Source organism: Bombina bombina, chromosome 2 (assembly GCF_027579735.1).
Source record: "Bombina bombina isolate aBomBom1 chromosome 2, aBomBom1.pri, whole genome shotgun sequence".
In the NCBI taxonomy this organism is placed as follows: domain Eukaryota; kingdom Metazoa; phylum Chordata; class Amphibia; order Anura; family Bombinatoridae; genus Bombina; species Bombina bombina.
This window is the reverse complement of record NC_069500.1, coordinates 421,527,353-421,553,850: the sequence shown is the minus strand read 5'-3', so window position 1 is coordinate 421,553,850 and position 26,498 is coordinate 421,527,353. Positions and strand designations below refer to the sequence as shown.

At 41.7% G+C, this 26,498-nt stretch overlaps 1 protein-coding gene across 1 annotated transcript in view; it reads right to left on the bottom strand.

Moving 5' to 3' along the window:
* DGCR2 (DiGeorge syndrome critical region gene 2) overlaps nucleotides 1-26,498 on the bottom strand; it is a gene marked incomplete in the record, with an annotated part of 543,661 nt that overhangs the window by 104,916 nt on the left and 412,247 nt on the right. Inside the window, 1 exon segment of the mRNA XM_053701964.1 lies at nucleotides 16,449-16,652. Within this exon segment, the coding sequence (XP_053557939.1) occupies nucleotides 16,449-16,652 (204 nt within the window).

Genomic DNA, 26,498 nt, shown 5'->3' with positions numbered 1-26,498 from the left:
TTCTAAAATGTTTATCGGGAGAAGAGACTCTTCCCGAGACCATAGGCCCTGAGCTTTCAGGGAGCCCCAGACCGCGCCCCAGCCCAACAGACTGGCGTCGGTCGTTACGATGATCCACTCCGGTCTGCGGAAGCACATTCCCTGAGACAGGTGATCCTGAGACAACCACCAGAGAAGAGAATCTCTGGTTTTCTGGTCCAGTTGGATTTGAGGAGACAAATCTGCATAATCCCCATTCCACTGTTTGAGCATGCACAATTGCAGTGGCCTGAGATTAATTCGAGCAAATGGGACTACGTCCATTGCTGCTACCATTAATCCGATTACCTCCATGCACTGAGCTACAGATGGCCGAGGAATGGAATGAAGAGCTCGGCAAGTGTTTAGAAGCTTTAACTTTCTGACCTCCGTCAGAAATATTTCTACTGAGTCTATTAATGTTACCAGGAAGGGAACCCTTGTAAATGGGGACAGAGAACTTTTTTCGGTGTTCACCTTCCACCCGTGAGACCTTAGAAAGGCCAGAACAATATCTGTATGAGCCTTGGCTCTGGGAAAAGACAACGCCTGAATTAAGATGTCATCTAGATAGGGTGCTACTGCAATGCCCCGCTGTCTTAGTACCGCCAGAAGGGACCCTAGCACCTTTGTGAAAATTCTTGGAGCGGTGGCCAACCCGAAGGGAAGGGCCACGAACTGGTAATGCTTGTCCAGAAAGGCGAACCTTAGGAACTGATGGTGATCTTTGTGGATAGGAATATGAAGGTATGCATCCTTTAGATCCACGGTAGTCATATATTGACCTTCCTGGATCATCGGTAAGATTGTCCGAATGGTCTCCATCTTGAAGGATGGAACTCTGAGGAATTTGTTTAGAATTTTTAGATCCAGGATTGGTCTGAAAGTTCCTTCCTTTTTGGGAACTACAAACAGGTTTGAGTAAAAACCCAGTCCTTGTTCTGTAATTGGAACTGGACATATCACTCCCATCTTGATTATATCTTCTACACAGCATAAGAACGCCTCTTTCTTTGTCTGGTCTGTAGACACACGAGAAATGTGGAACCTTCCCCTTGGAGGAAAGTCCTTGAATTCTAGAAGGTATCCCTGAGCAACTATCTCTAATGCCCAGGGATCGGGAACATCTCTTGCCCAAGCCTGAGCAAAGAGAGAGAGAGTCTGCCCCCTACCAGATCCGGTCCCGGATCGGGGGCTACCCCTTCATGCTGTCTTAGTAGCAGCTGCAGGCTTCTTGGCCTGTTTACCCTTGTTCCAGCCCTGCAAAGGCTTCCAGGTTGCCTTGGGCTGTGAAGTGTTACCCTCTTGCTTTGCGGTTGCAGAGGTTGAAGCAGGACCGCTCCTGAAGTTGCGAAAGGAACGAAAATTAGCTTTGTTTTTAGCCTTAAAAGGCCCATCTTGCGGGAGGGCATGGCCCTTTCCCCCAGTGATATCCGAAATAATCTCTTTCAACTCTGGCCCGAAAAGGGTCTTTCCCTTGAAAGGGATATTCAGTAACTTAGTTTTAGACGACACATCGGCCGACCATGATTTCAGCCAGAGCACTCTGCGCGTCATGATGGCAAAACCAGAATTTTTCGCCGCTAACTTAGCTAATTGCAAAGCGGCATCTGTTATAAAAGAATTAGCCAGCTTTAGAGCCTTAATTCTATCCATAATTTCGTCATATGAGGTCTCCGTCTGGAGCGACTCCTCCAGCGCCTCAAACCAGAAAGCCGCTGCAGTAGTCACAGGAATAATGCAGGCAATAGGTTGGAGAAGGAAACCTTGTTGAACAAATATTTTCTTTAGTAAACCTTCCAATTTTTATCCATAGGATCTTTGAAAGCACAACTGTCTTCAATTGGTATGGTTGTGCGCTTGGCAAGTGTTGAAATTGCCCCCTCTACCTTAGGGATCGTCTGCCATGCGTCCCGCCTGGGATCAGTTATAGGGAACATTTTCTTAAAGATAGGGGGGGGGGGGGAAACAAAGGGTAAACCTGGTCTCTCCCACTCCCTATCCACAATATCCGCCACCCTCTTCGGAATCGGAAACGCATCAGTGTATACAGGGACTTCTAGGAATTTGTCCATTTTACACAATTTCTCTGGGACCACCATGGGGTCGCAATCATCCAGCGTAGCTAATACCTCCTTAAGCAGTACGCGGAGGTGTTCCAGCTAAGGAATCTGATTCTGCCCGCTGAGAAACCTTTCCTGTATCAGAAATTTCTCCCTCGGACAGCACATCCCTCACCGTCACTTCAGAGTGTTGTGAGGGTACAACAGATAAACCTTCCAAAGCTTCTGATTGCTCATACTCTGTTCTTAAAACCGAGCTATTACGCTTTTTAGGAAAAACTGGCAGTTTGGATAAAAATGCCGCAAGGGAATTATCCATGACTGCTGCTAGTTGTTGTAATGTAATAGGGGCCAAAGCGCTAGAGGTACTAGGCATCGCTTGCGCGGGCGTGACTGGTGTCGACACATGGGGAGAGGAAGGTGGGCTATCCTCGTTACCTTCTGTTAAAGAATCATCTTGGGATACATTTTTAAGTGAAACAACGTTATCTTTAAAATGCATAGATACATTAGCACACTTAAAACACAAATGTAAAGGGGGTTCCACCATGGCTACTAAACACATAGAGCAATGTCTATCTGTAGGCTCAGACATGTTAAACAGACTTAGACAGCACTCAAAGACTGAAAAATACAATTTGAAAAAAAAACGGTACTGTGCCTTTAAATAATAAAAGCGCACACTTTTTTACTAAATGTTCAAAAATGATCCAATCTTTCTGAAATTTTCACCACACGATCTTAATGCTTTGTAATGATTGCACAGCAAATATCAAGTCAATTAACCCCTTAATGCCCGAACCGGAGCAACCTAAAGCTGACAACCGGTTAGCAAACTACAGCACCATGACACAGCAATCTGCTGTGGCCCTACCTTGCCCCTGGGGATTAGTTTGATGAGAAATAAGCCTCTATGAAGTCCTCAAGAAGTTTTAGGACCCTCCACGTGAAGCTGCATGAAGCGGTCTGCAATATGAAGTGCGCAACTGAGGCGCGAAATTTAGGCCCCCTCCCTCTCCACTCCGGAGTTGTGGGGCCTTCAAAAACCCTAAATAGGTGTCTAAAATTCTGCCATGTGGAATAAAACCCCAAATAACACTCCAAAAGTGATAAAAACATGTATAGTGATTATATTTTTACTATAAAATAATCGATTGCCCTTTAATAGTGTCCACCATTATTTAACATTTAGCCCTGTTAAATAAGCCTTCTTTCTATACTGAGTCTCAGAATATGGCTTACCTTCCCCACATGGGGATTCTTGTCAGTCTTCTAGCATTACTAAGTCTTGACTAGAAAAAGGTGACTGAACATACCTTATAGCAGTTAAGCCTGCAAACTGTTCCCCCCAACTGAAGTTTTCTTGGTACTCCTCAGTCCTACGTGGGAACAGCAGTGGATTTTAGTTACAACATGCTAAAATCATTTTCCTCTCAGCAGAATTCTTCATCACTTTCTGCTAGAGAGTAAATAGTACAAACCGGCACTATTTAAAAATAACAAACTTTTGATTGAAGATATAAAAAACTACAAATCTAACACCACATTCACTTTACCCTCACGTGGAGATGCTACTTGTTAGAGCAGCAAAGAGAATGACTGGGGGGCGGAGCCAGAGGGGGAGCTATATGGACAGCTCTGCTGTGTGTTCTCTTTGCCACTTCCTGTAGGGAATGAGAATATCACACAAGTAAGGATGAATGCGTGGACTGGATACACCTTGCAAGAGAAAAAATAATAAACAAAATTATCAAAAATAAAAACAATTACATCTAATCTAATAGCCCTATAAAAAAAAAAAATATCCCCCCCAAAATAAAAACACCCCCTAGCCTACAATAAACTACCAATAGCCCTTAAAAAAAAAATACAAAGTCCCCCCCAACAGTTAACCCCCCCACACACAACCAACCCCCCAAAATAAAAAACCTAACGCTAAAAAATCCTAAGATTTCCTTTGTCCTTCAAGGGGCATTTGTATGGTCTTTTACTGCCCAAAGCCCTAATCTTAAAAAAAAAACACCCCAAAAATGAACCCCCCCCCCCCCACAAACACTTAACACTAACCTCATAAAATCTACTCACGGGGGGCGGAGCTAAGGGCCAAAGGAAATGGACGTCTGTGTGAAGAGCTCCCGGCTCGAATATTATTAAAGGAATATTTAATGGTCCCTAAACAACCCTATGTTTACTGTGAAGAGACATCCTTGAGGTCTGTCGAAGTTGGGGACACTAGCAAATGTTTATGTGACGTTTTTGGCTTTTGTGTGAAGGGGAGAGGTAGCCATTATGGAGGCCTTGGTCGGATGGGAACTAGCGGTGACGCATCTCCTGCACGATCACTTCGCCAGTTTAACAAAGATACTGCAGGAGTGCTGCATCGGCATTGTAGTAAAGGATGATAAGCTTGTACAGGCGGAGGACTCGCATATCGCTATTATCCTAGAGAGTGCCGATGCTTCTCTGGACCGGAACAACTTTGTGGACACACCTGATCCTGGGGACCCATGCTGTCAGGCTAACTCCTTCCAGCGAGTGGATGTTCCTATCTCTCTTTGTGGAGAGGGGTTAAGCCATACTCTATTCAAGTGCACGGGTTTAGTGGAACTGAGCGACTTCAGTGTGGATTCTGTCCTGTTTACGCCTATTATACAGACACGCTCCTTGAGTTCTGGAAGTACACTGTCTCACCCAATTTGGGAGGTTGTGGGCACGACAGTCATGGGTGGCTGCTACGTCTGGGACGTTTCCCCGGTTTCTCACATGAATAAATCCGTAGACAATGAGTTGAGACTTTGCCCCTTATCTGGCCAAAAGGATGTCGTTATGGTGGGAGCTACCACAATTATAAATCTCTTCACCCGATCTCAGGACTCTATGCCGAGGTTGAACGCATTATCAGGTCATAAAGGGAACTTTAACTGGGACCCTGGAGGTGCGCTCTCACTCATGGAGTTATTATTCAGGCACTCTATAACCAGAACTAGGACCCTTATTTTGAGTTTCCAGGGTATTACTTTGAGCTTTCAGCGTATTTTTTTGATAACCGGAGTGGGTTAAATATTTCTGGGCTTAAGTGTCTCTGCTGGCCCTGCAAGTCTGTTGCAATAAATTCACACACAATGTTTTCTCAACTATCCTTATGGGACTTAATCACTACAAGTTGAATGCAGGACTTATTATGTGCTTCATTATAAGTGCATATTTATACATCTGAAGTTAATTATTTTATTAACTGTTTATTTTCCTTTAGTTAAAGGATGTTACTCTACTGATCTTATGTTGTAAGCTTAGGCTTTATATTTTCTGTTGGGCAAATGTTTGTTAGAAGTATACTACAGGGAGTGCAGAATTATTAGGCAAATGAGTATTTTGACCACATCATCCTCTTTATGCATGTTGTCTTACTCCAAGCTGTATAGGCTCGAAAGCCTACTACCAATTAAGCATATTAGGTGATGTGCATCTCTGTAATGAGAAGGGGTGTGGTCTAATGACATCAACACCCTATATCAGGTGTGCATAATTATTAGGCAACTTCCTTTCCTTTGGCAAAATGGGTCAAAAGAAGGACTTGACAGGCTCAGAAAAGTCAAAAATAGTGAGATATCTTGCAGAGGGATGCAGCACTCTTAAAATTGCAAAGCTTCTGAAGCGTGATCATCGAACAATCAAGCGTTTCATTCAAAATAGTCAACAGGGTCGCAAGAAGCGTGTGGAGAAACCAAGGCGCAAAATAACTGCCCATGAACTGAGAAAAGTCAAGCGTGCAGCTGCCAAGATGCCACTTGCCACCAGTTTGGCCATATTTCAGAGCTGCAACATCACTGGAGTGCCCAAAAGCACAAGGTGTGCAATACTCAGAGACATGGACCACCACTGAACAAGACACACAAGCTGAAACGTCAAGACTGGGCCAAGAAATATCTCAAGACTGATTTTTCTAAGGTTTTATGGACTGATGAAATGAGAGTGAGTCTTGATGGGCCAGATGGATGGGCCCGTGGCTGGATTGGCAAAGGGCAGAGAGCTCCAGTCCGACTCAGACGCCAGCAAGGTGGAGGTGGAGTACTGGTTTGGGCTGGTATCAAAGATGAGCTTGTGGGGCCTTTTCGGGTTGAGGATGGAGTCAAGTTCAACTCCCAGTCCTACTGCCAGTTTCTGGAAGACACCTTCTTCAAGCAGTGGTACAGGAAGAAGTCTGCATCCTTCAAGAAAAACATGATTTTCATGCAGGACAATGCTCCATCACACGCGTCCAAGTACTCCACAGCGTGGCTGGCAAGAAAGGGTATAAAAGAAGAAAATCTAATGACATGGCCTCCTTGTTCACCTGATCTGAACCCCATTGAGAACCTGTGGTCCATCATCAAATGTGAGATTTACAAGGAGGGAAAACAGTACACCTCTCTGAACAGTGTCTGGGAGGCTGTGGTTGCTGCTGCACGCAATGTTGATGGTGAACAGATCAAAACACTGACAGAATCCATGGATGGCAGGCTTTTGAGTGTCCTTGCAAAGAAAGGTGGCTATATTGGTCACTGATTTGTTTTTGTTTTGTTTTTGAATGTCAGAAATGTATATTTGTGAATGTTGAGATGTTATATTGGTTTCACTAGTAAAAATAAATAATTGAAATGGGTATATATTTGTTTTTTGTTAAGTTGCCTAATAATTATGCACAGTAATAGTCACCTGCAAACACAGATATCCCCCTAAAATAGCTATAACTAAAAACAAACTAAAAACTACTTCCAAAACTATTCAGCTTTGATATTAATGAGTTTTTTGGGTTCATTGAGAACATGGTGGTTGTTCAATAATAAAATTAATCCTCAAAAATACAACTTGCCTAATAATTCTGCACTCCCTGTATATAGGAGGGTTTGTTTGAGTATGAGGCCATTTATACTCCTGTTTTTATACTTATGTTCACTTTATTATGGGGCTTTGGGGATCACATTATAGCTGCATGTATGATAGTGGATCACTATTGCTACTCTTTCTAATGCTGAAAATTTACTAATGTCCTTCCCTACTGTTAAATCTGGTTTATTAAGCTACTGCCACTCTCAGCCAGGTCTTTAGTGAATCTTAATATGGGTAGTACATTTGTTTAATTCACTAACTGGAAAACAGGGGACTATACAATACTTATATTCTTCCCATGTATGTGGTCTACTGTAAATGCCTTCAGGTATATATAGTAGCAAGCACCTTACAGTACATCATTAATATAAGATGTATGTATGCAATTATGTTATGTTTGCTACATAGGTCCATGTGATAGGATAGCTCAATGTCAGTGTGGATATGCAACATCTGGGGGGATGGTTAATTTGACAAATTGTTGTTTTTTGTTTTAAAATTGTGAACCTAGCCTATTGTTTTTTGTTAGGAGATTTTCTCCATCGCAGCCCCTTAGCTACTAGTAACTCCACTAACACATAGTAATAAATCCAATAGCTCCCCCCTTATAAAGAGGCCTTATAAAAGTTATATAAGATATTCTGCATAGCGAATTAACTAGACTCCTGCCCCCCCCCCCCCATCCCCATATGGTTTCCCTTGATATATACCGTATTTAATATTAGGTTTCTTTAATTTTTTATTTTAAGCCCTTTTTTTACATTCACAACAAATTTATTGTTATGTCCCTAAAGCTACATATATTGATACCATAGCCTGCATTATTTTTGATAGAGATTATTTACTACTTATCTGTTATGGAATGACAGACCAGAAATAGGATCCATATATTTTATTCTAATACAACTATAGAGGTAGATACTGGTTTAAAAGATGTATGGAACGTACCCCTGCTTGAGTAGTATTGGAGTCTGGCGCCAACCCAAGGGCCCTGGGTGGCATGGGATTCTGAGAATATTATTTCTTAAAACTACTATAATCTTACAGCACCTAATTGTAGTTGAGTTGTATTGGATCACCTTTTCTTGTCTTCCTTATATGTACAGGTATTCATAATTTCACTAGCAATATTTATAGGCAATTTACAACAATTATAGGACTTTTTATGAGTGACTATTCCGCATAAGTATATTTCTATTTTTGTTTTTGTTGACTATTTGAAACGGAGGTCACTTATATTTATATATGCATTTACATTTATGTTTAAGCTTTATATCGTCCTAAAAACAAAATTTATGCTTACCTGATAAATTCATTTCCCCTGTAGTGTGGTCAGTCCACGGGTCATCATTACTTCTGGGAATATTATCTCCTCCCCTACAGGAAGTGCAAGAGGATTCACCCAGCAGAGCTGCTATATAGCTCCTCCCCTCTACGTCACCTCCAGTCATTCGACCAAAGGACCAACGAGAAAGGAGAAGCCCAAGGGTGTAGTGGTGACTGGAGTATAATCCAAAAAAAATTTAAGCCTGCCATAAAAAACAGGGCGGGCCGTGGACTGACCACACTACAGGAGAAATGAATTTATCAGGTAAGCATAAATTTTGTTTTCTCCTGTTAAGTGTGGTCAGTCCACGGGTCATCATTACATCTGGGATACCAATACCAAAGCAAAAGTACACGGATGACGGGAGGGACAGGCAGGCTCTTTATACGGAGGGAACCACTGCCTGAAGAACCTTTCTCCCAAAAACAGCCTCCGAAGAAGCAAAAGTGTCAAATTTGTAAAATTTGGAAAAAGTATGAAGAGAAGACCAAGTTGCAGCCTTGCAAATCTGTTCAACAGAAGCCTCATTCTTAAAGGCCCAAGTGGAAGCCACAGCTCTAGTAGAATGAGCTGTAATTCTTTCAGGAGGCTGCTGTCCAGCAGTCTCATAGGCTAATCGTATTATGCTACGAAGCCAAAAAGAGAGAGAGGTAGCCGAAGCTTTTTGACCTCTCCTCTGACCAGAATAAACGACAAACAGGGAAGACGTTTGACGAAAATCCTTAGTTGCCTGTAGATAAAATTTCAGGGCACGGACTACATCTAGATTGTGTAGCAGACGTTCCTTCTTCGAGGAAGGATTAGGACACAAAGATGGAACAACAATCTCTTGATTGATATTCCTGTTAGTGACCACCTTAGGTAGGAACCCAGGTTTAGTACGCAGAACTACCTTGTCTGAATGAAAAATCAGATAAGGAGAATCACAATGTAAGGCAGATAACTCAGAAACTCTTCGAGCCGAGGAAATAGCCATTAAAAACAGAACTTTCCAAGATAACAACTTGATATCAATGGAATGAAGGGGTTCAAACGGAACACCCTGTAAAACATTAAGAACTAAGTTCAAACTCCATGGCGGAGCAACAGTTTTAAACACAGGCTTGATCCTAGCTAAAGCCTGACAAAAAGCTTGAACGTCCGGAACTTCTGACAGACGTTTGTGTAAAAGAATGGACAGAGCTGAAATCTGTCCCTTTAAAGAACTAGCAGATAACCCCTTTTCTAAACCTTCTTGTAGAAAAGACAATATCCTTGGAATCCTAACCTTACTCCATGAGTAACTCTTGGATTCGCACCAATATAAGTATTTACGCCATATTTTATGGTAAATCCTTCTGGTAACAGGCTTCCTAGCCTGTATTAAGGTATCAATAACTGGCTCAGAAAAACCACGTTTTGATAAAATCAAGCGTTCAATTTCCAAGCAGTCAGCTTCAGAGAAGTTAGATTTTGATGTTTGAATGGACCCTGGATCAGAAGGTCCTGTTTCAGAGGTAGAGACCAAGGCGGACAGGATGACATGTCCACTAGATCTGCATACCAAGTCCTGCGTGGCCATGCAGGTGCTATTAGAATCACTGATGCTCTCTCCTGTTTGATTCTGGCAATCAATCGAGGAAGCATCGGGAAGGGTGGAAACACATAGCCATCCCGAAGGTCCAAGGTGCTGTCAAAGCATCTATCAGAACCGCTCCCGGATCCCTGGATCTGGACCCGTAGCGAGGAAGCTTGGCGTTCTGACGAGACGCCATGAGATCTATCTCTGGTTTGCCCCAACGTCGAAGTATCTGGGCAAAGACCTCCGGATGAAGTTCCCACTCCCCCGGATGAAAAGTCTGACGACTTAAGAAATCCGCCTCCCAGTTCTCTACTCCCGGGATGTGGATTGCAGACAGGTGGCAAGAGTGAGACTCTGCCCAGCGAATTATCTTTGATACTTCCATCATTGCTAGGGAGCTTCTTGTCCCTCCCTGATGGTTGATGTAAGCTACAGTCGTGATGTTGTCCGACTGAAACCTGATGAACCCCCGAGTTGTTAACTGGGGCCAAGCCAGAAGGGCATTGAGAACTGCTCTCAATTCCAGAATGTTTATTGGAAGGAGACTCTCCTCCTGATTCCATAGTCCCTGAGCCTTCAGAGAATTCCAGACAGCACCCCAACCTAGAAGGCTGGCGTCTGTTGTTACAATTGTCCAGTCTGGCCTGCTGAATGGCATTCCCCTGGACAGGTGTGGCCGATAAAGCCACCATAGAAGAGAATTTCTGGTCTCTTGATTCAGATTCAGAGTGGGGGACAAATCTGAGTAATCCCCATTCCACTGACTTAGCATGCACAATTGCAGCGGTCTGAGATGTAGGCGTGCAAAAGGTACTATGTCCATTGCCGCTACCATTAAGCCGATCACCTCCATGCATTGAGCTACTGACGGGTGTTGAATGGAATGAAGGACCCGGCATGCATTTTGAAGCTTTGTTAACCTGTCTTCTGTCAGGTAAATCTTCATTTCTACAGAATCTATCAGAGTCCCCAAGAAGGGAACTCTTGTGAGTGGAAAGAGAGAACTCTTCTTTTCGTTCACCTTCCATCCATGCAACCTTAGAAATGTCAGTACTAACTCTGTATGAGACTTGGCAGTTTGAAAGCTTGAAGCTTGTATCAGAATGTCGTCTAGGTACGGAGCTACCGAAATTCCTCGCGGTCTTAGTACCGCCAGAAGAGTACCCAGAACCTTTGTGAAGATTCTTGGAGCTGTAGCCAATCCGAATGGAAGAGCTACAAACTGGTAATGCCTGTCTAGAAAGGCAAACCTTAGATACCGGTAATGATTTCTGTGAATCGGTATGTGAAGGTAAGCATCCTTTAAATCCACTGTGGTCATGTACTGACCCTCTTGGATCATGGGCAAAATTGTTCGAATCGTTTCCACCTTGAACGATGGAACTCTTAGGAATTTGTTTAGGATCTTTAAATCCAAGATTGGCCTGAAAGTTCCCTCTTTTTTGGGAACTACAAACAGATTTGAGTAAAACCCTTGTCCTTGTTCCGACCGCGGAACTGGATGGATCACTCCCATTAATAAAAGATCTTGTACGCAGCGTAGGAACGCTTCTTTCTTTATTTGGTTTGTTGACAACCTTGACAGATGAAATCTCCCTCTTGGGGGAGAGGATTTGAAGTCCAGAAGGTATCCCTGAGATATGATCTCTAACGCCCAAAGATCCTGAACATCTCTTGCCCAAGCCTGGGCGAAGAGAGAAAGTCTGCCCCCTACTAGATCCGGTCCCGGATCGGGGGCCCTCGATTCATGCTGTCTTAGGGGCAGCAGCAGGTTTCCTGGCCTGCTTGCCCTTGTTCCAGGACTGGTTAGGTTTCCAGCCTTGTCTGTAGCGAGCAACAGCTCCTTCCTGTTTTGGTGCAGAGGAAGTTGATGCTGTTCCTGTTTTAAAATTACGAAAGGAACGAAAATTAGACTGTCTAGCCCTAGGTTTGGCTTTGTCCTGAGGCAGGGCATGGCCTTTACCTCCTGTAATGTCAGCGATAATCTCCTTCAAACCGGGCCCGAATAAGGTCTGCCCTTTGAAAGGTATATTAAGCAATTTAGATTTAGAAGTAACATCAGCTGACCAGGATTTTAGCCACAGCGCTCTGCGTGCCTGAATGGCAAATCCGGAATTCTTAGCCGTAAGTTTAGTTAAATGTACTACGGCATCTGAAATAAATGAGTTAGCTAACTTAAGGGTTCTAAGTTTGAGTGTAATCTCATCTAGTGTAGATGATTCAAGTGTCTCTTCCAGAGACTCAAACCAAAATGCTGCTGCAGCCGTGACAGGCGCAATACATGCAAGAGGTTGCAATATAAAACCTTGTTGAACAAACATTTTCTTAAGGTAACCCTCTAATTTTTTATCCATTGGATCTGAAAAGGCACAGCTATCCTCCACCGGGATAGTGGTACGCTTAGCCAAAGTAGAAACTGCTCCCTCCACCTTAGGGACCGTTTGCCATAAGTCCCGTGTGGTGGCGTCTATTGGAAACATTTTTCTAAATATCGGAGGAGGTGAGAACGGCACACCGGGCCTATCCCACTCCTTAGTAACAATTTCAGTAAGTCTCTTAGGTATAGGAAAAACATCAGTACTCGCCGGTACCGCAAAATATTTATCCAACCTACACATTTTCTCTGGTATTGCAACTGTGTTACAATCATTCAGAGCCGCTAACACCTCCCCTAGTAATACACAGAGGTTTTCCAGCTTAAATTTAAAATTTGAAATATCTGAATCCATTCTGTTTGGATCAGAACCGTCACCCACAGAATGAAGTTCTCCGTCCTCATGTTCTGCCGCCTGTGACGCAGTGTCTGACATGGCCCTAATATTATCAGCGCACTCTGTTCTCACCCCAGAGTGATCACGCTTGCCTCTAAGTTCTGGTAATTTAGCCAAAACTTCAGTCATAACAGTAGCCATATCCTGTAATGTGATTTGAAATGGCCGCCCAGATGTACTCGGCGCTACAATATCACGCACCTCCCGAGCGGGAGATGCAGGTACTGACACGTGAGGCGAGTTAGTCGGCATAACTCTCCCCTCGTTGTCTGGTGAAATATGTTCAATTTGTACAGATTGACTTTTATTTAAAGTAGCATCAATACAGTTAGTACATAAATTTCTATTGGGCTCCACTTTGGCATTAGCACATATAACACATGTATCTTCCTCTGAATCAGACATGTTTAACACACTAGCAATTAACTAGCAACTTGGAAATGCTTTTTCAAGTAATTTACAATTATATGAAAACGAACTGTGCCTATAAGAAGCACAGAAAAAATTATGACAGTTGAAAATAATTAAGTTATAGCATCAAATCTTTGTAAGAAATATACAATTTTAGCAAAGGATTGTTCCCATTAGCAAAGGATAACTAACCCTGGCAGCAGAAAAAATACACAAATAAACGTTTTTTATCACAGTCAACTACACTCTTCACAGCTCTGCTGTGATGATTACCTCCCTCAAAAAAGGCTTTGAAGATCCCTGAGTTCTGTAGAGATGAACCGGATCATGCAGGAAGAAAATGAAGCTTTGACTGAGTTTTTTGATGCGTAGTAAAAGCGCCAAAAATGGCCCCTCCCCCTCACACATAACAGTGAGAGAGATCAGTGAACTGCTTTAAATTAAACAAAACTATTGCCAAGTGGAAAAAATAGTGCCCAAAACATTTTTTCACCCAGTACCTCAGAGAAATAAACGTTTTTACATGCCAGCAAAAAAAACAAAACGTTTAACCTCAATAAATTAATTGTTATTTAAAACCTATTGCAAGTCCCTGCAAATTAGGTTAAGTCTATGCATACAGTATAAATCCAGTGAAGTACCATTCCCCAGAATACTGAAGTGTAAAATATACATACATGACAGCCTGATACCAGCTACATCTACTGCATTTAAGGCTGAGTTTACATTATAACGGTATGGCAGGATTTTCTCATCAATTCCATGTCAGAAAATAACAAACTGCTACATACCTCTTTGCAGATTAATCTGCCCGCTGTCCCCTGATCTGAAGTTTACCTCTCCTCAGATGGCCGAGAAACAGCAATATGATCTTAACTACTCCGGCTAAAATCATAGAAAAAACTCAGGTAGATTCTTCTTCAAATTCTACCAGAGAATGAATAACACACTCCGGTGCTATTATAAAATAACAAACTTTTGATTGAAGGTAATAAACTAATTAAATCACCACAGTCCTCTCACACATCCTATCTATTCGTTGGGTGCAAGAGAATGACTGGAGGTGACGTAGAGGGGAGGAGCTATATAGCAGCTCTGCTGGGTGAATCCTCTTGCACTTCCTGTAGGGGAGGAGATAATATTCCCAGAAGTAATGATGACCCGTGGACTGACCACACTTAACAGGAGAAAATGTATATTTTATGTTGTCCTAAAATTGAAAAAGTGAGGTTAAGCTTATTCTTTGGTTGGATTCTTCTGTGATGAAACAGAAATGACTATGTGTTTAATAATGTGCATATTGTGTTTTTCCTTTTTTCTTCTGTATTCATGCATATTTTGATGTCTCACAGTGGTGTTGTATTATGATTTTTACCTCAATAAAAATTATTTAAAAAAAAAAAAAAAAAAATCTACTCACGGTTCCTGAAGTCCGGACATCCACCTTCATCCAGGCAGCGACACCTTTATCCATCTCAGAGACGTCTTCTATCTTCATCCCGGCGGTGCAGAGTGGAGCTATCCTGCACAGAGCATCCTCTTCATATGGTCACCTCCTTACACTGAAGTTGAATGCAAGGTAGACGATTCAAAATGGCGTACCTTGCATTCCTATTGGCTGATTTGATTCTTTCATTTCAAATCAGCCAATAGGATAAGAGCTTCTGAAATCCTATTGGCTGTTCAAAACAGCCAATAGGATGAGAGGTACTGAAATCCCATTGGCTGTTCAATTTTTAGTGTTATTTTCGCACCGTTTAGCGCAAAACTCGTAATCTAGGCGAATGTGAACAATTGAATAATGGGACAGGACTAATAAAGTAATTATACACTAGCCTTGACTTTGACTATAATAGAGGCATGTTTCATTCTGATTAGTGATTGGTTATGCCCGATATTATAAGGGACACCACATTTAAAGCCAGTTTTCCTTTTATTAAGCTATATGCAAAACATACGTCCATTATGAGCTACTACTCTAACAGGAAGCTAATGGAATTCTTATATGAATTGGACACGTATTTAGAAAGGCAGTGTTCTCCACAAAAAATGTTGCTACCTGGGTGGAGGCAGCATAATACTTTGCAATATAATAGCATTTTCTGTTATTTAAAAATATGTATTATATATAAATGTTACTTAAAGTGAATGTAAAGTTTCATCAATTAGTGCCCAGTATTTTAAAATACTATTAGAAAAAGGGGCACTTTCATTGATGAAACTTTACATTACACCATATTTGTAGAAATACTTACCTCTTCCTCTTGAAAGCCGCTCAAGTGCTTCGCCAGCCCGTCGCAAGCCTCTTCCTACGTCAGCAATGACAATTCCGGCGTGATTGAAGGAAGGCCAGAATCGTCATTTCTGACGTAAGAAGAGGCTTGCGACGGGCTGGCGAAGCGCTGGAGTGGCTTTCAAGACGAAGAGGTAAGTATTTCTACAAATATGGTGCAAAGTAAAGTTTCATCAATGAAAGTCCCCCTGTTTTTAATAGTATCTTTAAAAACCAGACACTACTTGATGAAACTTTACTTTCACTTTAAAAGGGATAGGAAAGTCAAAATTAAACTTGCCTGAGATTCAGATAGAGCATGTTATTTAAAGACACTTAAATTCACTTCTATTTTCAAATGTGCTTTGTTCTCTTGGTATGTCCTGTTGAAAAAGAATACACACATATCCTACACTAGTGGAAGCTAGTTGCAGATTGGTGCCTGCACACATTTGTCTCTTGTGATTGGCTAACTATACGTGTTCAGCTAGCTGCCAGTATTGCAAGGTTGTTCCTTCAGCCAAGGATAACAGGATAATAAAGCAAATATGATAATATAAGTAAATTAGAAAGTTGTTTATAAATTTGATTTCATGATAAGTTATGATTTTTATTTTCACATACTTATGGTATTGTAGTTTACAGTTACAATAAGCCATACAACACAGAGGCTTAAAGGAACATTAAAAGTAATTTCAATATATGCAAAGTGTATATCAACAATTGAGCGCTTGCAAAAGACACACAAATAAAGTATATTTAAAATCTTTTAAAAATGTAATTTTGTTTGTGATGTTTACAGGGGTTTGCAAATCCAGAACAGTCAATGAAAAACGTTTCAGTATGTTTACTGGTCTCCTTTGCTGTAATCAATTAGAGGCCAGATGTACATGTGCTCCTGCACTGATCTAAGCTGGGTCAGGTAAACTGCAGGATACTTAGGTATGCATTACAGCTTTTCATTAAAAAAAAACTACAAAAAAACAAAAATGTCAAAAACAATGAATGCACATATAATTGTTAAACATAATGTAATTAAATTACAGGGATTCAATTTTAAGTTTACATTTACTTAAAAACTCATTAGCGCAAAGTTAAATGTTGGATTTGACCCAAAACATTATTCATTCGGCATTTCTTAACCAGTCTCTCTCACCTGGGTCCAGGCAGGTGAATTTACAGCATTCTTTGGGATCCTTACGGTACTGCTGACAGCCCTGCGGTCTTTCACATAGAGCAGCTACACACATTTCTGGACCACCACTGTGACATGTACAGCTCAAGCAAGGGTCATCTCCTTTTGGAGTGAAGTTATAACCTTCATCCACAATGTTGTCTTTTATGTCAACACACGTCTGACCTAGTGAAAAAGTTGTCATATTTCAAGATTTACAATGGTTGTCCATGGGATGGGCCCTTCTACAAAATCGAACTTGCACATCATATTAAAGGGATATTCCAGCCAAAATTGGAATCCACGTGTATGCATTTTAGCTTTGACTAGAAGCATTTTTGTAACATACATGTATTAGCAAAAATGCTTCAAATAAAAGCTATAGCTGTTTCAAAAGCATATTTAAAGTATGCACCATAAACAAGCTTTTTAAATATAACACTAAGGTGCTTGTACCAACTGATAATGACTCAATTTGTTAATTGCTGATATGATAAAAGCCCCACTTGCGCACTAAGCAACTTCAGTATTTAAAATGCTGGAGCACTGACAATATAGAGCTATGGTTCACATGCACCTGAAGAGAAAAATGCTAACACTAAAACAGTGATAAAGTTTACTAGAAGCATTTTTAACTATACATGTATGTTGCAAATATGTTTCTATTCAAAGATGTACAGTAATTCAACCATGTGCATTTAAATTTTGACCGGAATATCTCTTTAAAAAAAACAGATTAAAAACAGAATTTATGCTTACCTGATAAATTACTTTCTCCAACGGTGTGTCCGGTCCACGGCGTCATCCTTACTTGTGGGATATCTCTTCCCCAACAGGAAATGGCAAAGAGTCCCAGCAAAGCTGGCCATATAGTCCCTCCTAGGCTCCGCCCACCCCAGTCATTCGACCGACGGACAGGAGGAAATATATATAGGAGAAACCATATGGTACCGTGGTGACTGTAGTTAGAGAAAATAATTCATCAGACATGATTAAAAAACCAGGGCAGGCCGTGGACCGGACACACCGTTGGAGAAAGTAATTTATCAGGTAAGCATAAATTCTGTTTTCTCCAACATTGGTGTGTCCGGTCCACGGCGTCATCCTTACTTGTGGGAACCAATACCAAAGCTTTAGGACACGGATGAAGGGAGGGAGCAAATCAGGTTACCTAAACGGAAGGCACCACAGCTTGCAAAACCTTTCTCCCAAAAATATCCTCAGAAGAAGCAAAAGTATCAAATTTGTAAAATTTGGCAAAAGTGTGCAGTGAAGACCAAGTCGCTGCCTTACATATCTGGTCAACAGAAGCCTCGTTCTTGAAGGCCCATGTGGAAGCCACAGCCCTAGTGGAGTGAGCTGTGATTCTTTCAGGAGGCTGCCGTCCGGCAGTCTCATAAGCCAATCGGATGATGCTTTTAAGCCAAAAGGAAAGAGAGGTAGAAGTCGCTTTTTGACCTCTCCTTTTACCAGAATAAACAACAAACAAGTAAGTTGTTTGTCTGAAATCTTTTGTATCCTCTAAATAGAATTTTAGAGCACGGACTACGTCCAAATTGTGTAACAAACGTTCCTTCTTTGAAACTGGATTCGGACATAAAGAAGGTACAACTATCTCCTGGTTAATATTTTTGTTAGAAACAACCTTAGGAAGAAAACCAGGCTTAGTACGCAAAACCACCTTATCTGCATGGAACACCAGATAGGGTGGAGAACACTGCAGAGCAGATAACTCTGAAACTCTTCTAGCAGAAGAAATTGCAACCAAAAACAAAACTTTCCAAGATAGTAACTTAATATCTATGGAATGTAAAGGTTCAAACGGAACCCCTTGAAGAACTGAAAGAACTAGATTTAGACTCCAGGGAGGAGTCAAAGGTCTGTAAACAGGCTTGATCCTAACCAGAACCTGAACAAATGCTTGAACATCTGGCACAGCTGCCAGTCTTTTGTGTAGTAAGACAGATAAAGCAGAGATCTGTCCCTTTAGAGAACTTGCAGATAATCCTTTCTCCAAACCTTCTTGTAGAAAGGAGAGAATCTTAGGAATTTTTATCTTATTCCATGGGAATCCTTTGGATTCACACCAACAGATATATCTTTTCCATATTTTATGGTAAATCTTTCTAGTTACCGGTTTTCTGGCCTGAACCAGAGTATCTATCACAGAATCTGAAAACCCACGCTTCGATAGAATCAAGCGTTCAATCTCCAAGTCGTCAGCTGGAGGGAGACCAGATTTGGATGTTCGAATGAACCCTGAACAAGAAGGTCCTGTCTCAAATGTAGCTTCCATGGTGGAACCGATGACATATTCACCAGATTTGCATACCAAGTCCTGCGTGGTCACGCAGGAGCTATCAAAATCACTGAGGCCCTCTCCTGATTGATCCTGGCTACCAGCCTGGGAATGAGAGGAAACGGTGGAAATACATAAGCTAGGTTGAAGGTCCAAGGTGCTACTAGTGCATCTACTAGAGTCGCCTTGGGATCCCTGGATCTGGACCCGTAGCAAGGAACCTTGAAGTTCTGACGAGACGCCATCAGATCCATGTCTGGAATGCCCCATAATTGAGTTATTTGGGGAAAAGATCTCCGGATGGAGTTCCCACTCCCCCGGATGTAATGTCTGACGACTCGGAAAATCCGCCTCCCAGTTTTCCACACCTGGGATGTGGATCGCAGACAGGTGGCAGGAGTGATCCTCCGCCCATTGAATTATTTTGGTCACTTCTTTCATCGCCAGGGAACTCCTTGTTCCCCCCTGATGATTGATATACGCAACGGTCGTCATGTTGTCTGATTGGAACCTTATGAATCTGGCCTTTGCTAGTTGAGGCCAAGCCCTGAGAGCATTGAATATCGCTCTCAGTTCCAGAATGTTTATCGGGAGAAGAGACTCTTCCCAAGACCATAGACCCTGAGCTTTCAGGGATTCCCAGACCGCGCCCCAGCCCACTAGACTGGCCTCGGTCGTGACAATGACCCACTCTGGTCTGCGGAAGCTCATTCCCTGGGACAGATGGTCCAGGGTCAGCCACCAACGGAGTAATTCTCTGGTCTTCTGATCTACTTGAATCATTGGAGACAAGTCTGTATAGTCCCCATTACACTGTTTGAGCATGCACAGTTGTAATGGTCTTAGATGAATTCGTGCAAAAAGAACTATGTCCATTGCTGCAACCATCAACCCTACTACTTCCATGCACTGTGCTATGGAAGGACGAGGAACAGAATGAAGAACTTGACAAGTGCTTAGAAGTTTTGACTTTCTGACCTCTGTCAGAAAAATCCTCATTTCTAAGGAATCTATTATTGTTCCCAAGAAGGGAACTCTTGTCAACGGAGACAGAGAACTTTTTTCTATGTTCACCTTCCATCCGTGTGATCTGAGAAAGGCCAGAACGATGTCTGTATGAGCCTTTGTTTTTGACAGGGACGACGCTTGTATTAGAATGTCGTCCAAGTAAGGTACTACTGCAATGCCCCTCGGTCTTAGAACCGCTAGAAGGGACCCTAGTGCCTTTGTGAAAATCCTTGGAGCAGTGGCTAACCCGAATGGGAGGGCCACAAACTGGTAATGCTTGTCCAGAAAAGCGAACCTTAGGGACTGATGATGTTCTTTGTGGATAGGAATATGTAGGTACGCATCCTTTAGATCCACGGTAGTCATAAATTGACTTTCCTGGATAGTGGGTAGAATCGGTCGAATGGTTTCCATCTTGAACGATGGTACCCTGAGAAATTTGTTTAGGATCTTCAAATCCAAAATTGGTCTGAAAGTTCCCTCTTTTTTGGGAACTACGAACAGATTGGAATAAAATCCCATTCCTTGTTCCTTTATTGGAACTGGGTGTATCACTCCCATCTTTAACAGGTCTTCTACACAATGTAAGAACGCCTGTCTCTTTATTTGGTTTGAGGATAAGTGAGACATGTGGAACCTTCCCCTTGGGGGTAGTTCCCTGAATTCCAGGAGATAACCCTGAGAAACTATTTCTAGCGCCCAGGGATCCTGAACATCTCTTGCCCAAGCCTGAGCAAAGAGAGAGTGTCTGCCCCCCACTAGATCCGGTCCCGGATTGGGGGCTACTCCTTCATGCTGTTTTGTTAGCAGCGGCAGGCTTCTTGGCCTGCTTACCCTTGTTCCAGCCTTGCATCGGTTTCCAGGCTGGTTTGGGTTGTGAGGCATTACTCTCTTGCTTAGAGGATGCAGAATTAGAGGCCGGTCCGTTCCTGAAATTGCGAAAGGAACGAAAATTAGACTTATTTTTGGCCTTGAAAGGCCTATCTTGTGGAAGGGCGTGGCCCTTTCCCCCAGTGATGTCTGAAATAATCTCTTTCAATTCTGGTCCAAATAGAGTTTTACCTTTGAAAGGGATGTTAAGCAATTTTGTCTTGGATGACACATCCGCTGACCAAGACTTTAGCCAAAGTGCTCTGCGCGCCACGATAGCAAACCCTGAATTTTTCGCCGCTAATCTAGCTAATTGCAAAGCGGCATCTAAAATAAAAGAGTTAGCCAACTTAAGTGTGTGAACTCTGTCCATAACCTCCTCATATGGAGTCTCTCTACTAAGCGAGTTTTCTAGTTCCTCGAACCAGAACCACGCTGCTGTAGTGACAGGAACAATGCACGAAATGGGTTGTAGAAGGTAACCTTGCTGTACAAAAATCTTTTTAAGCAAACCCTCCAATTTTTTATCCATAGGATCTTTGAAAGCACAACTATCTTCGATAGGAATAGTAGTGCGTTTGTTTAGAGTAGAAACTGCCCCCTCGACCTTAGGGACTGTCTGCCATAAGTCCTTTCTGGGGTCGACCATAGGAAATAATTTCTTAAATATAGGGGGGGGAACAAAAGGTATGCCGGGCTTTTCCCACTCCTTATTTACTATGTCCGCCACCCGCTTGGGTATAGGAAAAGCGTTGGGGTGCACCGGAACCTCTAGGAACTTGTCCATCTTGCATAATTTCTCTGGAATGACTAAGTTGTCACAATCATCCAGAGTAGATAACACCTCCTTAAGCAGTGCGCGGAGATGTTCTAATTTAAATTTAAATGTCACAACATCAGGTTCAGCTTGATGAGAAATTTTTCCTGAATCTGAAATTTCCCCATCTGACAAAACCTCCCTCATGGCCCCTTCAGATTGGTGTGAGGGTATGACAGAACAATTATCATCAGCGCCCTCCTGCTCTTCAGTGTTTAAAACAGAGCAATCGCGCTTTCTCTGATAAGTAGGCATTTTGGATAAAATATTTGCTATGGAGTTATCCATTACAGCCGTTAATTGTAGCATTGGCGCACTAGATGTACTAGGGGCCTCCTGTGTGGGCAAAACTGGTGTAGACACAGTAGGAGATGATGTAGTATCATGTTTACTCCCCTCATCTGAGGAATCATCTTGGGCAATTTCATTATCTATGGCAGTACTGTCCTTACTTTGTTTGGACGCTATGGCACAATTATCACATAAATTTAAATGGGGAGACACATTGGCTTTCATACATATAGAACATAGCTTATCCGAAGGCACAGACATGTTAAACAGGCTTAAACTTGTCAACAAAGCACAAAAAATGTTTTAAAACAAAACCGTTACTGTCTCTTTAAATTTTAAACAGAAAACACTTTATTACTGAATATGTGAAAAAGTATGAAGGAATTACCAAAATTTCACCACAGTGTCTTAAAGCATTAAGAGTATTGCACACCAAATTTCAGAGCTTTAACCCTTAAAATAACGGAACCGGAGCCGTTTACAAATTTAACCCCTATACAGTACCAGCTATAGCCTTTGCTGAGACCCAACCAAGCCCAGAGGGGAATACGATACCAATTGACGCCTTCTAGAAGCTTTTCCAGAAAATTTCAGATCCTCACACATGCATTTGCATGCCCTGCTCTCAAAAAACAACTGCGCAATAATGGCGCGAAAATGAGGCTCAGTCTACAACTAGGAAGGCCCCCTGACTGGAAAAGGTGTCTAACATAGTGCCTGCCGTTTAATAAACGTTCCCCAAGTTTATAAATGTGAATTGTCAGCATAAATATGAATAAAATGCCCAAATAAAGCAATCGATTTAGCCCATAAAAATGTCTACCAGTTTTTTAGCCCATATTAAGACCTTTATTCTGTTTGTTTGACTAAGAAAATGGCTTACCGGTCCCCATGAGGGGAAACGACAGCCTTCCAGCATTACATGGTCTTGTTAGAAATATGGCTAGTCATACCTTAAGCAGAAAAGTCTGCTAACTGTTTCCCCCAACTGAAGTTACTTCATCTCAACAGTCCTATGTGGAAGCAGCAATCGATTTTAGTTACTGTCTGCTAAAATCAACTTCCTCTCACAAACAGAAATCTTCATCCTTTTCTGTTTCAGAGTAAATAGTACATACCAGCACTATTTTAAAATAACAAACACTTGATAGAAGAATAAAAACTACATTTAAACACCAAAAAACTCTTAACCATCTCCGTGGAGATGTTGCCTGTGCAACGGCAAAGAGAATGACTGGGGTGGGCGGAGCCTAGGAGGGACTATATGGCCAGCTTTGCTGGGACTCTTTGCCATTTCCTGTTGGGGAAGAGATATCCCACAGGTAAGGATGACGCCGTGGACCGGACACACCAATGTTGGAGAAATGAGAATAAATAACTTTTCTAAAACAAGGAATGTTAGTATATCTTTAACAATATTTAACAATTTTAACCAAGGCTCAGATGGAATCGGGTTTCTTATTTCCAGTGTTATTAAACATAATAGGTTTTTTTTACATTTTTTTTGGCAGTTGCTATCCATAATTAAAACACACTTTATTGCCTTACAATCTCAATTAGAAGCAGTTTTGCTTAATATGTACATTGCAAATATTGAGATAGTAAAGCATTTTAAGTAAGCACCACCACTGCTTTAATGATCGCTTTTTTTGTGTATCCACCTTGTGAAGCACACAGCTGTAAATTGTATGCACTCACTTTCATCATTTATCCTGCTCAATTTAATGACAGTAAGGGGAAATGCTTTACCACTGGCACAAACAGAAGGTGTATAAAATAAATCTGTCTGACCAACGGTTGTATGTTCCACTGGCTTTCACTAAAAGCATTTTTGCTTAGTAAAGTATGCTGCAAAAAATGATTTTAACTAAAAATAATTTATGCTTACCTGATAAATTATTTTCCTTTCTTGGCAGTGAGTCCACAAATGTATTCATAACCTATGGGAAATACTTCCCGTGGCCACCAGGAGGAGGCAAAGACACCCCAAACAATGCATTAAATGTCCCTCCCATTTCCCCTACCCCCTCAGTAGTTCAGGCCGAGGATAAGAACAAGTAGAGAGATACAAGGGGTACAGAGGTGCCAAAAGACTGCTGCCACTACAGAAATCAGGGCGGGTTCATGGACTCTCACTGCCAAGAAAGAAAATAAATTATCAGGTAAACAATAAATTATATTTTCTTTCTAATGACAGTGAGAGTCCACAAATTCATTCATAACCTATGGGAAACCAATACCCAAAGCTGTGGAGTCCTTTTCTTCTGACAAAAGGAGCGAAAACGTACCAAAGGATGTTCCTTGGCTTCCCTTAGAGGAAAAGGTTAGTAATCTAGACTTAGAAACCATGACCGCTGACCAAGATTGTAGCCAGAGAGCCCTCCTGGCAAGTACAGCAAATCCAGAATTCTTGTCATTGAGCCCAATGATCTGGATAATAGAGTCACAGATTAAGGAATTGGCTGTTTTTATGGCCTGAATGTGTTCTTGTATATCCTCCAAGGGAGATTCTACCGAAAACAGTTCACATAAGGCATTGCCCCAAAAGGTGGCAGTCCCTACCATAGCGATACCTACAGCAGGTTGGAAAAGCAAGCCTCCCTTTTGAAAGACCTTTTAAAGCTTGGGGAATGAGAAAAGGGGACACCAGGCTTTTCTCATTCCTTGATAATGTCTGCCACCAATGCGGGTACTGGGAAAAATTTCAGGGGTTTTATCATATCTAAATTTATGTACCTGTTTTTCCTCTGAGGTGCTTAACACCACTTTAAGTAATTATCTTAGATGCTCAATTTTAAGTCTAAAATCAATATCCTCAGAATCTCTTTCTGTTTCTCCAGAGGAATTAGAAGATGAAAGCTCTACTTCAGAACTAGCCGAGGAATCGTCATCTTCAGATAGCTGCATTTGGCTAACTGCTGCAGCTCCAACAGAACTGCTGGCTCTAGAATCAGATTAACTTTCCTCTTCCTTTTACCTGTAACTGGCATAGCACTTAGGGCAGCCGAAACCGCAGATTGTAAATGTGCTGCAAAATCATGAGAAAAAGGACACTGAGTTTGAGACATGGGTTCACAGAGAACAGCATGTGCCGACTCAAGCACCCCTCCCTTGTTCCCAGTTTGTCTGGCTTTGAGAGCCTGCATTGTGTGGCTGTGTTAGGGACTCAGGTGTTGGAAAGGACCTTGACGTGATGCCTGAGCTTGTCCCATTTGGCCAGATGCGGTGACTAACCTTTCCATTTTAAATCTTAGCTGTGAGCTAGCTGGTGAGTGCTGGGTTTCCTTTATGTGTTGTATTTGTTTTGTAATCCCCCATGGCCATATCTTCTCTTTATACTCTTTATTTCCCCTCTCTCATATCTCTTCACTCTTTTTCTCTCCATTCTCCCTAAACTCTACCAGCCCTCTCCTTTCTCTCTCTGTGCCCCATTTACCCTCCCAGAAGTAAAAGTCTAAGCACTAATGGGGTCCCTACAGCCCTAGAGGAATAACATATCTTTACACTTTCATTGATATATAATATCCCTTTAGATGATAGTTTTAGCACACGTGTGATTGTCAGTGTTGCAATGGGAATGTACATTCTGCAAATACAATGTGCCAACTTTGCTACTTACAACATGCCACCAAGACTTTAGACTCAAGACTTTAGCTTTTACTCGCCACATATATACACACACACATATATATGTGTGTGTGTGTGTAAAAGATTAAACAAGAAATGGGTTCCTAGGAGCCCGTTAGTCTATTTTAGCCGGCACAGATTTATAACATAAGAATTCCACCAAGCTCCATAGGAAAGATGTAGGACTGAGGAAGAAAAAAAGACTTAAATACCATACCAAATAAAATAAATATTTATTGAACCACAGTTCCACATATTAGGAACAAAGAATGACTGATAATAAATAACTAGCATCCTATGTTTACAAACCATCCCGGGAGGTAAAAAAATTAACTATTGTTAAGGTTAGGTATACCAAAAATAGTGCACAAAAAATATTTATATCTGAAGCTTCGTCAAAAAGTAATAAAAAAAAGAAAGAAAACAGTCCTCCTTTGGTGGATAATTTAAATGATCATAGAGATGCAGGAAAACAAGGGAGCTGCTGTTCTTTGTACCCCTGTGTAAGAAAGATACTCCGTGAGTATAACAACAAAGTCCCGGTAATATAGTGATTATAGTGTACCCGGTTGTCAAAGAAGTGTGCTCTTATATCCCAGTAGATCAGTTGTAAATGGGCTAACGGATACCAATATCAGGCTAAAACTTGCACCTGACCCATCCTTAGACGGTCCGTTCTTATGCCATAAAATATGCTGCACCACTTCATTCAGGTAATGTATGCATAAAGTCCCAGAGGTTACAAAAAGGATAACATGGATACAAGTATCAGGCGTACAAACATACCTGACCCATCCTTAGATGGTCCGCTCTGTACCTTTAAATGTCCTTCTTAGACGCTAAAGTTGTTGCAGCTTTTCACTGAAGGTCGTTTCATGCATTCAGCCAAATGATGCCGGGTACCGAAGAGTAATTGCACAGGGGTCAGCAGTCTCAACTTCAATATTATTCCACTGAAGCAGTCATCTGTTTAAAGTTCCAGGGGGTCCAGCTGATGCCCCCGCTTCCTACACACGCACACACACACACATCTATATATATATATATATATATATATATATATATACATATATAAACACTTACACACACACACATATATATATATATATATATATATATA